The sequence below is a fragment of the Rhinatrema bivittatum genome, chromosome 2, assembly GCF_901001135.1.
Source record: "Rhinatrema bivittatum chromosome 2, aRhiBiv1.1, whole genome shotgun sequence".
NCBI classification, from domain to species: Eukaryota; Metazoa; Chordata; class Amphibia; order Gymnophiona; family Rhinatrematidae; genus Rhinatrema; species Rhinatrema bivittatum.
In genome coordinates this window covers 50243548-50256760 of record NC_042616.1, presented here as the reverse complement: position 1 = coordinate 50256760, position 13213 = coordinate 50243548, and the positions used below count along the sequence as shown (strand labels likewise).

At 42.2% G+C, this 13213-nt stretch overlaps 1 protein-coding gene across 1 annotated transcript in view; it reads left to right on the top strand.

The window, feature by feature from the left end:
• Positions 1–13213, top strand: part of LOC115083208 (zinc finger protein 845-like) — a 171475-nt gene that overhangs the window by 27903 nt on the left and 130359 nt on the right. Inside the window, exon 6 of the mRNA XM_029587014.1 lies at positions 2761–4533. Within this exon, the coding sequence (XP_029442874.1) occupies positions 2761–4533 (1773 nt within the window). The remainder of the gene's footprint in view (positions 1–2760; positions 4534–13213) is intronic.

The window sequence follows — 13213 nt, the reverse complement described above, 5'->3', positions numbered from 1 at the left end:
TTAGTTGCAGGACTGCACTGGTATATTATCAGAGCACGTATTACAAACAGAATAAAGACAAAAGAGCTCACCCGAACCTGCCTAGAAGAGGCACTAAGCTAACCTCAGTGATTGTAAGACTCAAATTAATTACTATCCATCCCATGAGAACATCTCCAGAGTACGAAAGGGTCCCAGATAACCCTAAAGGGCTTTAAATGATTATGGCGTAAAGCTGTGGTATGAGATAAATGATAAATGTTATTTAAACAGCGTATTATATTTTGAAAAGAGGGAATGGTAGAGCTTTTCCATAACAGGCCATTCCTGCACCGAGTTGCTATAAAGATCTGGTAGCAGAGATGCTGATGTCATTTAGAGACATCCACCATTGGTAGCCCCAACAATACATGACAAGCATCAAATGTATTTTCAGTCTCCAACACAGTGGACATCCAATCAGTAATTCGACACCAGCAAGATGCAATCAGCAGGCAGTTCCACCAAATATGTATACATGAACTTATTATTCCCACAATTTCTCCAACATAAGTTGCTCACCGAGGGATACATACTTTGAAGGGTGTAATTTTGAAGGCGTTAGATGCCTGTGAAATAACGTAACAATTTTCTTGGAGATTAGCTGATGTCGAGCATTTGCAAGCGCTAGAATAAATGACTTCCCAATCCTCCACTCTCAATTCTCCCCCCAAATCCAACTATCAAGCCGTAAGATTTGAGAATTTACCCGGCCGTACAATGATTGAGGATATCATAGACCTTAGACCCTAAACCTTTTAACTTATCTACCTGTTCATAGTAATTTTCAAAAAGATTTACCCTGTCTTAATGTTACAGCTTTCTGTTGTGCCAATAAAAAAAAAAGTCTAACTTGAGTGAGTTCAAAAAAGCTCAGTTACCATAGGATATCGGTTGACAACATCACTCAGTTTCATAACCTCACCATGCTGCAATAGATGATCGATTCTTGTTATCCCATGCATTTTCCAATTTTCAAAGGATCTAAGAGGTTTACACATAGGAAAGGCCATATTATGAGAAAGATGCGATAAATGAAAATATGAAGCGCCGCCCTCAACTCTGTTTCCACTATGGCCAGGTGGAACGAGGCTGCCATGGTAAGGCCGATAGAGGCATTGACCCCACCATCCTGTGTTCCAGGAAGGTCCATCGCTTGACTTCCACAGACCTATGAAAGCCAATAAAGGCTCCTAATTGGGATGTGGCTTAATACCATATACGGTAAAAGATTTGGTTTGCCCAAACCACCTCTTTGCTTTGGTTGAAATAGGATTGTCCGGGCTACCAGTGGCGGTCGCCTCCTCCAAAAAAAAATTGAAAAATTTCTTTTGCCAGAAGTGCAAAATCGCTGCCGACAGAAAAATGGGAAGAGTGATAAAGTAATAAAGAAATCTGAGCAAAATATTCATTTTAATAATGGCAACTCAGCCGAGCCAGGAAAAAACAATCCCTGTTCCACCTGTTCAAGTCTTTATGCCCTCAATAATGGATTGTAATTCAAACGAAATAAGTCATCTACATTGGAGCTGATGTGTACGCCTAAATATTTCAAGGAGGGTTTAGCCCAGCAGAAGGGGAATTTTTGACTAAGTCTAAACCGATCAGATTCATCCAGATTTGACAATCAAGAGTTCAGATTTTTCCCAATTAACTTTGAACCCTGAAACATTGCTAAAGTGTTGTGTTCGTTCAGTACCCCAGACAGTGATAAAGATGGCTCAGATATAGTGAAAAATATATCGGCGAATAATGAGATTTTAAACTGTTGGTGACCAATCTGTAGACCCCTAATGTGATCAGAGAGCCTAACCCGAGTGGTAAAGGGCTCTAGAAAAAGAGCAAACAACAGAGGGGAAAATGGGCAGCCTTGTGGGACTTAATGACCTGCAGTATCTCAGGTGTACTAACTGGGTGGTGAAGAAAACTCTGTTGTTCAGGAGTCAGGCAAGTTTGGTCTGCACTATAAAGAGTTTTATAGAACTGAGTGAAACAATTTCGTATGTCTGCTGATTTAGTGACCACCAGTCCCTGTGGTGTGTTTAATTTTGGAGATGGGATTCTGGAATTGCATAGCCTTTAAACGTCTCGCCAAATAGCGCCCAGCCGTATTACCCCCTTCAAAATATTCTTCCTTAAGTAAATCAAGCTTGTAGGCAACCTTGGCATCTGCCAATGATTGTCCTGAAAATGGCATGGATTTTACAATATTATCATTTCTATAGTGCACACCGGATGTAGGTAGTGCTGTCCAGAGACACAGAATGGACAGTTCCTTGGAACTTACAAGCTAGTCAAGAAAGACAGAGAAGAGAAACAACTAAAAATCAAATAAAAGGACTTTATTCTAGGTCAGCAAAGCCACGATTGAGAAGGATTAAAGTAGGTTAAACTAAGGATGTTAGCATAAAATGTGACGTTGAAGGTCATTAACTATATAACTAAATTATTTATATTCCGCCTGCCACAATTCCAGGGAAGAACTAAATTAAAAGTAAGCAAAATATTCTAGACTTTGTGAAATGTTAATTCATGTGGGTTTGGAATAAGTGTGTGTGATTACCATTAACTGGGGAGATGAGCTATAGCAATGCATGGAATTTCCTCCCAGAAGGAAGCTTCCTTTTGTACAGTATCTACTGCAGGTTCTCAGATGAGGTTTTATCTACAGAGCATTAGGACTTTCCCAGCAAGTTAAAAAGTAATGCATGAAATAATTTGTGTTTTTTTCTTATTTAATAGGTAATGGACCCCAAATTAAGAAGCAGTATGGGGAAGATGCTGTAAAACAGGAACCAAACAAAGTGTTTCATGACACAGACAGCCAAACCTTTCCCAAGGATTTTCATAAATCAGATGGCAAAGACGATTGCAGGAGTGAGACTAAACCATTCAAGGATAGGCACTGCCCTCCTGAAAGCAGAGGTGACATGTGCACCATTTACAATTACAGCAGAGACACCACTAGATACCAGAAAAATATAACAAAACAAAAATTACACACACGCAATAAGTTAGGGAAAATCTTCACTGCTAAAGATCCTCTTATTTTGTACCATCAGCGATGTGGTAGGGAAAGATTTGCATGTACTGAGTGCGACAGAAGGTTCAGTCAGAAATCAAATTTGACAGCGCATGCTATCACGCACAGAGGAGCGAAACCATTTACATGTAATAAGTGTGGTGAAAGCTTTAGTCTGATATCATACTTGAAATTACATAGAAAGCTTCACAAAGGAGAGAAAATATTTAAATGTACCGAGTGCTGTAAAAGCTTCAGTCTAAAATCATCGTTAAGAGTTCACCATAGGATTCACACAGGAGAGAAACCTTTTAAATGTGTTGAATGTAGTAAATGTTTCCGTCAGAAAGCTTGCCTAAGAGTGCACGAAATGATACACACAGGAGAGAGACCATTTAAGTGTGCTGAGTGTGATAAAAGCTTCAGGCTGAAAGCATCCTTGAAAGCGCATGAGAGTTATCACACAGGTGATAAACCATTTAAATGTGCTAACTGTGATGGAAGTTTCAATACAATATCACACCTACGAAGGCATGAAATGATCCACACAGGATACAAACCTTTTAAGTGCACAGAGTGTGAGAAAAGATTTACGCGGGTAGCAAAACTGAGACTTCATGAAAGATCCCACAGAGGGGAAACACCGTTTGAATGTACTGAGTGTGCAAAAAGTTTCACTAACAGAGCACATCTGAAACTGCATGAAATGATACATACCGGGGAGAAACCCTTTAAATGTAGTGAGTGCGATAAAAGCTTCAGGCAGAAATCGCATCTAAAAATACATGAGAGAAGACACACGGGTGAGAGACCATTCAAATGTTCTAACTGTGAGAGGAGTTTCAGCACAATCTCTTACTTAAAGGGACATGAAATGATCCATACAGGAGAAAAGCCTTTTAAATGTACTGATTGCGATAGATGTTTTGTCAAGAGATCGCACCTAAGAAGGCATGAAGTTATCCACTCGGGAAAGAAACCTTTTAACTGCAATGAATGCGGCAAAACATTTAGCCAGGTAGCAATACTGCGATTGCATGAAAGAACCCACACAGGGGTAAAACCATTTAAATGTACTCTATGTGCTAAACATTTCAGCACCAGCTCACACCTGAGATTGCATGAAATGATGCACACGGGAGAGAAACCATTCAAATGTAGTGTGTGTGATAAGGGCTTCCGGCTGAATTCTATTTTGAAAGCACATGAGAAATGTCACACGGGTGAGAAACCGTTTCAATGTGCTGCTTGTAATAGAAGTTTCAGTAGGATATCACACCTAACAAGGCATCAAGTCATCCACACTGGAGAAAAACCATATAAATGTACTTATTGTAACCGAAATTTCAGTATATCATCTCACCTAAAAAGGCATGAAATGATCCACACAGGAGAAAAGCCATTTAAATGTACCGAGTGCGATAAAAGCTTCAATAGAAAATCGTCTGTAAGAGTACATGAAAGAACCCACAAGGGAAAGCAAACAAACAACTGAGAGAGAGAAAATAAACAAAGTGCACTGAATCATACTGAAGGTAGCATTAAAAAGTGCTTTAACAGTACAGAATAAGATACAAGACAAATACAGAGTCTATCACCTTGTAGTCCCTGCACTTTCATGCAGCTTTGGAATCATGGAATGGTTCCAGAAAAGCCTCAATCTGTTGAATGTGGAAAAAAAAATTCCTTCAGGCGCAACAGCTAATCTATAAGAACCAGTATGCCAAGACAATACCTTAACTTTCCGGGAGATGGAAGGATGACTGCTTCTTTTGGCATGTGCAGGTTCACTGGCATCAAAGAAAAACAGGAATAGCCCAGCTAAGAAAATGTGAATAAGTCAGCCTGTGAGTTTGGAAGTTAGCCATGGCATGGGAGAAATTCTGCTGAAAAGGATGCACATGGATTGCTGAAGAAAGAGCCAACGCTGTAGGGGGAGACACAATCATTCCAGTTACTGAAGGAGGAGCTGAGCTGTAGAGGAGAATTCCTGTTGCTTAGCAGAGTTTGTTTGTTTGTGCTTTAACTTACCTTTATTAATTCCAGCAGGACATCAGAGTACAAGCGAAAAACTCCCTGACAAATAAGATTTGCAAGAGTGTGTTAAGCTCTGGCACCTTGTAGTGGGGTGACCAATAAGATTTGCAAGTGCTTTTCTTTTTTTTTTTCCTCCCTTCTGTCAAGATGCTTTTATATGGGATTATGCATGGGCTTCTGGGCGAGTGGAATTGTAGCTGGTACTTGTTGCTTCACAGTTGATGGCATTTTTTCCAGGTGCTCTGAAAGTTCCAAGTCTTGTATGGTAGTTCTTGGGGAGGAGAAGGAGGAAAATGGAACCAGGGGCCAGAGGTTTGCCAGCTACTGGGGTTGACTTAAGATGAAATCACATTTGAGAATTTTTGTTCTAAGGGAAAATTCATGGGTAGGAACATAAAAAGGGGAGCGGAAGTGGAATGATTGATGGCAGGTTCTGTTTATCGGTTGGATTACTGCTAAAATACATTTTGTAAGTGGACATGAAGGGCATATTGACCCTGTTTGGGTCCGGCCCCAAGTTAATGAAGTGCTGTATCTATGTAGGTGCTCCTGACACTGAGTGGAATAGCTCTGGCTGAATGTAGCATAAATATATGTATTTTTAACATTGACATTTTTCTGTTATACGGCACGGGTTCCTTAGATCTCTGCTCATGGAATGTCCATGGGTTAAATTGATCTCATTAAAAATAAGGTTTTACATGCATTGCATCAAATGCATGTTGAGAGAGCCTTCCAACAGCAAACCCACTTGACCGATTCAAAATAAACTCAAGGCTAGATGGGTTGGGGGATCTCTTTGCAGCCTCATGTACTGGGGTTTGAAGAGGGGATGGCTATATTAATTGCCAAGATCTCCTGTTTTTAGATGTCAAAAGAAAATAATGGACCCAGGACAAAACCATATTGTTAAGTCTCTTTATAAGGGGGTTCTTTGAATTATTGTGTGCAGAGGGCAAGGGTGTAATAATAATGGTGGGGGAAATAGTCTGATATTCTCATCGTGTTTTGTATATTAGATCATGAGATCTTCCCCACACCACGTTCAAGAAAGAGGTCTTATTAAAATCCTGATCGGTATAAGAAAGAAATTGGACTCCTTGAGATCTGGTGATGCTCAATCTGCTTGGGACAGACTATTTTTTTTTTCTCTTAACATCTCTCCACAGTAGATGTGTGGTGGATAAGAGAGGAGGACTTCCTTGATGATATTGGTTGCAATTTCTGTTCTCTGTTATCCTTGGTGGTATTTTCAAACTGTGGGAATGAAAGGAGATTAAAATTAGTTGGCTAGAAAGAGAAATTAAACTTCAGGGATGGAAGAATAATGTAAAAGTCAACTTCATGCCTCATTGACTAAAAGAATGAAAAAAAAACGTATTAAGATTCTTTTTATAGAAAAAAAATAAACCAGAGGATATATTATCTCATCAATAATATTAGAGAAATAATATAATGTAATTCAACTGTAATTTCAGCAAGGGCAGTAGCAGATATATTTAGAAGCACCTATAAAAATTCTCTCTAAACCCCAAGGAGAAATAGAAGAGAATAAAGATTGGACTTTTTAAGAGTTGCAGAGCTTCCCAGAATGCAGCAGGATGACTCTGATAGCCTAGATGCCTCCAACCCTAATTACTGCTTATCAGGGTGATGAAAGCAATTAAAACATTTTTTTAATTAAGGTAAGGCAAGTGGCTTTGATCAGCTAACACACAACCTTTACTGCACAGCTTGTCCCCTTGTTAAGATTATTCAGGATGTTTTGGTATCGGGCCACCTTCCAGGTTCAGTATGATACGTAAAGAGAGAAAGCCTAGAGAAGATTGTGATCCCATTTTCCTATTAAATTCAGGTCTTAAAATATTTGCTCAGGTTCTTGCACACAGATTGAGCCGGGCTATGAGTAGGCTTGTCAAGTGTGTTTCACTTCAGGAAGATACCCTGATGATAATTTGAGTCTAGCAGCACACTTTTTTCCTCAGATCAACCAGCATTATGGCTTAGGTGGGGGTCCCCTCGGAAGCTTTGACCACAATGGGGGAGATCCCCATCAGGGGGTTCCCCCCTCTGGTGCTGCAGCCATGTAATTGATCAGAAGAGCTCCTGCCATTGTTGCCGCGGCAGGATGAAGCTCTGCTGCCCTGGCACCCCCATCTCTCCCGCCCCTTCTGAAGATACTGGTAGGAGTAATAGGATGTAACCAAGAAAGGGTCTACGGATGCAGCTCTAGTAAACCTCGGTGCGGTATCTGTATAATTGAAAATATAAGTGGGAGGCACTTCTTTGTTTTATTTTGTCTTGGTTTGTAAATTCTGTTTAAAAGCCGAGAATGCGTGTTCTTTACTCCTCTGTGGGATGGGGAAATTTTGTTTGTGGAGGGTGGGTGCTTTGTTTTGCATCAAGTATAGTGTCTTACTGTGATGGATTAGATAATGTGACAGTGTGTGTGGCTATTATGTGTTTTTCGATTGTTTATCAAGATTCAATAAAATTAAGTTAAAAAAAAAGTTTTTAAAAGAGTTGGACCTGAAAACAAGGATAAGCAAGTAGCAAGAGACTAATTATAGTGAGAAATAGTTACTTCAGCAAGCACACAGAGTTAAAAACCTGACACAGGAATGGCTAAGGAGAGGAAATGTATAATCACTCTGAGCTCCCTTAACTCAACCCGGTCAAGTGGAACGGATCATTATGGATTTATCCCTCCAAATACCTGCCAATCCTATCTGGAACTATGGCCCAATTCCTTCTTTGGGCAACCATGCCAGAGGAATCCTGACTCCACAAGAACCCAAAGCATCGTTAATTTCTGGGGAACGGCTTACCTCTCTCTCCAGAGATCTGGTATATACTCCTATATTCTTTTCACCCATCTTCCAAGGATCTCTTCTTTCCTCACTGGCTTGCATGAAGCCTCTTATAGCTTCTCCTCCCCCCAGTCTTTCTTCCCTCCACTTCCCAATTCCAGCTTTATTATCCAACCTCTCACCATTTGTGACCCTCTTATCTGCTTTATCCACCCTGACCACCCACCTCTTATCCCTCATGTCATTCCTCCTTTCTTGTTCCCCAGCTGTCTTCTCCTCCATTATCTCATTCTTATTTTTCCTAACGCGAACCATGGTCCTCTCGCTTTCCCCCCTGTCCCAAACAACTCAGTTTCTGGTCTTCTAATCTTCCTCCAACTCTGAGGAGAATAATACTTTTATATCTCCATAACCCTCACTGCCACCTGGGGCCAACTTTGTTTTTTGACAATTTAGGTCTAGGGAGATTGTCTTCCCTTGCGATACCATGAGACTTGCCCCAGGCAACAGAGGAGACTGATGCAGGCACGAAACACGGCTTTGTTTTCAAGTCTGTTGTGGGTGAGAGGCGTGATCCAGAGGGGAGAATGGGGAAAAGGATGAGGGACTGGGGGTTGGGCTCAAGAGAGGGAAGGAGAAAAATAGAGTCCTGCATGCCCAAGCTGGGTCCCTCCTAGAACTGGTTGGGGGACAGCCTGTTCTCAGGCTAATGCAATATCACGCACGTAAAAACGTGCATCTAAACCGGGCACCCATTTTCTCAATGTGCGCACATCCACCTCTCCTGGGTGTACAATGCTCTATTTTAATGAGTTGCTGTGTTAAAATGGATGCACTCAGCTAAAATAGTGCGTCTCTGGTGCTCAAAAGCATTGGGCACCCAGGAGAGGTGGCTGTGCGGGGGCCAGGAAAATGGGTGCTCATGTAGATCACACTCACTGTTTCATGTCTTTCTCTCTTGGCTTCTCACAGATGTGCTCCTGCCGAGGTTTCCAAACAGAACAGTAAAAAAAGAGTAAGTAAGGACTTCTGGCTGTTCATGGAAATAAACAGTCATAACAGCCTAACACCCCTACAGCTTCCATGTTTTAAGAGTCCAGCAGCCCTCATTGACCATGCAAGAATGGAAACCGGAAGACCACAAAGACCACTTTTTGGGTTTGTTTGTTTTTTTCATGGCTCTTGATTCACAGTATGACATAACATCAGCTCAGAGGCTGGCGTTAAACCCTTTTTGACACGGAAAATGTATTGGGTGACTGGTGATTTTTTTTTTTTTTGCAGCGGGGGTAATAGCTGATAGCTTCATCTGCATGACATTTACATGTGATAAGCGCTGTTAGCTATGTTTTTGGGCCTGCATTTTGGACATGCTAATCCCTTTATTGCATCAAGTGTTAGTCTAGCATGCCCAAAACGCGTGTCCAAACGCGGGTTAATCTGTGCGCAAGGTTGAGTGCACTTTATTGCTTCGGTTGCTCTGTGGCAAGGAACAGCTTTTGGGTCAGTTGCTATGGTAGTAGTATACGGGGTACGTTCTTGTCAAACTCATTTGACAGATGCTGTCAGCCAATCAGCCTTCACTTCTGGTCTAAACCCTGCCCATATCCTCCATAGAAATGAATGGGGCATAACTCCAGCCTTGCCCTCCTTACTTCTGCTGCTAGCCATGTGTACTAGATGTAACAATAATGTGAGAAACATTTTTCCTTTTGATTATATTCTGATTGGAGTTTTTTCCTTATTTTTAGTTTTTAGTGAATTTTCCTTAGATGCACTTTTCTTCTGGTTTCCATTCTTGCATGGTCTATAAGGGTTGCTGGACTCTTAAAACATGGAAGCAGTAGGGGAGTTAGGCTGTTGTAACTGTTTATGTCCATGAACAGCCAGCAGTCCTTAGTGCCTTTTTTTTTTTTTTTTTTTTTTAATAGTTCTGTTTGTAAACCTGGGCAGGAGCACATCTGTGACTACCATGGAGCAACTGCTGTTGCTGGTGTGCTCTTCTACCTCTCTTCCAATTCCTGTTGTTTCTCATGCTACAGACACAGAGCAAAGCTGCTTGCTGTTATTGCTCGCCCTCTAGTTCCATGCCCGTTAGTGTACACAGGCACGGACCTGGAAACACAGCCACTGGGAGGAGAGAAACGCCTTCTGAAAGGAAGCAGGTATAACTACATAGAATTTTAGGTGGGCACAGAACCTGAGAAGCCAAGAGAGAAAGACATGAAACAGTGCATGGGATCAGTAAAGTTGCTGCATTGTTAGTTTATTGTACATTTTAAAGGCAAAAGTGCCTGAAGCTTTGCAGGTGGGTGGCTAGGAGGCCCGGCCAGTAACTGGACCAGGAGAGCATCTGTACACAGGTAGGGCTACTTCTATCTACCCATATCTGCCAGTGCCCATGCCAAAGCACCAACCTAAGTCATCTAGTGTGCTGAGGAGCTACTGGACTGAGCATCCATAGGACTGTAGAAGCAGTTAGGAACTGTCACTGTTAGAGGTAGCAGAGCCTGAAGCGTTGTAGGTGGGTGACTAGAACTTTCTAAGGGAGAGGTCCCTGCAACTAGCTAGGGAAACCATGCTGGGGGGGGGGACGGGGGGACATCCTGGTGAAGAGGCTGGGAGGCCCAGCCTGTAATGGGTCCAAAAAGGTACCTGCCCCCAGGGAGGGCTGGTGGTATCTGCCAGTGCTTGTGCTGAAGGATCACCACATGTGAATGTGTGTGCTATGGAGCAGCCCCTACCAGCAGCACAGAGCCAACATCTCCAGCATGAGAGGTATTTCAAACCTCTCATTTTGTGGAATAGTGAGATCTAAAACTGTGAGCAGCCTCGACCTGCCGCACCACTGCTGTTAACAAATCTGTACAAAATAAAGTTGTTAGACCCTTTCTGCCTAAAGCCTCTTTTGTTGCACGTTGTCACTGAATCCATGGCTGAAGGGGAGAGGAACGCAAATGTGAAACAATATTAAGATTGTAGTAAGGAGAAAATATTATTTTGATATTTTAAGTCAATTTTGAGCATGAGTAGTTTGTTGGAGAATTTCCTTCTGTCCCCTGTGCTTCCCTCCTCTTTCCCTCTCCCTCCTCAAGATGCCTGGGTCAGACGTCATTCCGTAAGCTTTATCTGATGAGGTAAGATGTGTTAAGCACAAAAAATATTGAAATGGAGCTTTCTCCAAATTACCTAAGTCTGCTTTCATTTAGTTCTAGCTGAATGAGGCAATAACTCACAGGCCAGTGCAATAAAACACGCACCCAAAACGTGCACTGATATAGAGCAGTTTTCTTAACATATGTACAACCACATCCCCTGTGCACCTGATGCAGTATTCAAATGATATTGGAATTGAAGTGGCATAAAAAAAAGGCACACTGAAGAAGAAAAGTGCATTGCTGGTGCGCAGTTTAGTATACCAGCCATCTAAGTTGTGCAGTTGTTATGTGTGCTTCTTTTAGGTTATATTACCAAAGTTTATTGACTTTAATGTTGGAAAAATGCATTTTGAAAACCATTTGTTCACCCCCATGTGGCGATGAAAGCCTGTAGGCCAGATAAAGGATTGCTTAAGATGTGATTTGTGTGCAACCTGGACATTCAGAGTAAAAGTGCTTTCTGTTGCACCCATCTCTCTTTGACGGAGGGGTGAGAACAACATGGATGCAAGCTATATCCCCAATCACATTTGGTATCCCAGCAATGTCATAAAACCCGCACCTTATCTTGTGCAGTTGTTCTTAATATAGTCTTTCATGTGTTTTCATCACTGCGCGTAGTACCTGACTGAAGTGTCTCGAGAAAAAGGACTGGTCCATCCAGCCCACTATGTGTACTGTATGGTGGAAACCTTCAGTGGCAAAACAATGTAAAGCAGTGAGCAGTTTCACCAACCCGGGTCAAGCATAGTTGTGCACCATTAGAGATTCTATGTCATTACAAAGGTCTTCAGAAAGGCACAAACTTTCCCTTGGGCTTAAATGCTTACTTTACACCATATCCATTTATGGCCATCTGAGGATTGTAGTCCTTGGTCAAAATATATGCTGCCTGCAGGGTCTCCAGCTTATGGTTCTAGCATGGACTGCATGGTCCTCTCTCCTCTCTTCATTGTTTTCTTCAGTGGTAGTCCTTTCTTCCAGCAGGTGTAACTTTGCCGACAAAGGTAGGGGGGGGGGGTTAGGGAAGGGAAGGTGCGGGGGGGGGGGGGGGTGGAAGAAAAGTTCCCTCCGAGGCCGCGCGGCTCGGCGCGCGCAGGCTGCCAATTGTGGGCAGCCTGCGCGCGCTGACCCTGGATTTTAATGGATATGCGCGGCTACGTGCGTATCTATTAAAATCGCACGAACGAAAGTACGCGCTCGTGCTAATTTATAAAATCCAGCCCTATGTGCGTGTTAGAACATGCATTAATCGTACAGCAGTCGTGGTTATTATTGTACACACTAATTTCATGCTAAACAGTGGGTAAAATTCTGCACTCACCTGGACTCACCTTATTGCATCAGCCTCGCAGGGAGTTCAGAACGAAGTAATTTAGACTGCGTTGGTATGGTTTGATTATCAGGGGCAATATACAGCAGTTTGTTTCCATTTTGTGTGTCTTTAATTTTTTTAACCATATAATTTATTACTTTATATGATCACTTGCTGTTTTCTCTTATAAAGCAAAATTAATGGCAATTATTAAACAGTTTCTTTTGACCGTTTGTTCAGCTAAGAAAATCCTGCTGGTATGGAAGGCTGGCTTGGTGTTTATACATCTGAACACAGCTGGTGGCTGAACTGTAGGAAGCCATTCGTTACACATAACCCTCCATCCCACTAATACTTCTCAAACTCAAACATGTCCTTTGAGGTGCTTTCAGTCACGCAGCATCCATGTTGCCCCCAACCCCCAGGAAATGAATGAAGAATAGCTCTGCCGCTAACCATGTCCCCTAGGAGCTGCTCCTCAAACCAAGCCCCTCACAAGTGATCTGCCCCCACGTTCCTTGCCTCAGACTCCATTAGCCATACCCCGTGTGCATTTTTTACTATAACATAGTCTCTTCTACGCCCCATACCCTCAAAAACAAGCCCACGTTTGAAGCCCTCTCCCTACCTAGAATTCAGAATGTGGTATATCGTTTTAAATCCCCCCACCAGGCTCCGCTCCACCCTCGCAGAGAGACGTCTGTGCAGTTACGCTAGTCAGACAACTAGAATGGGAATTAGGAGATGGTCAAGTGAGAGAGTGCGCAGGGTGTGTGTGCGTGTATATATATATATATATAAAGGGGGTTGGACTAATGTTATTTTCACAACAATCTACTCAATGTTTCTTAAA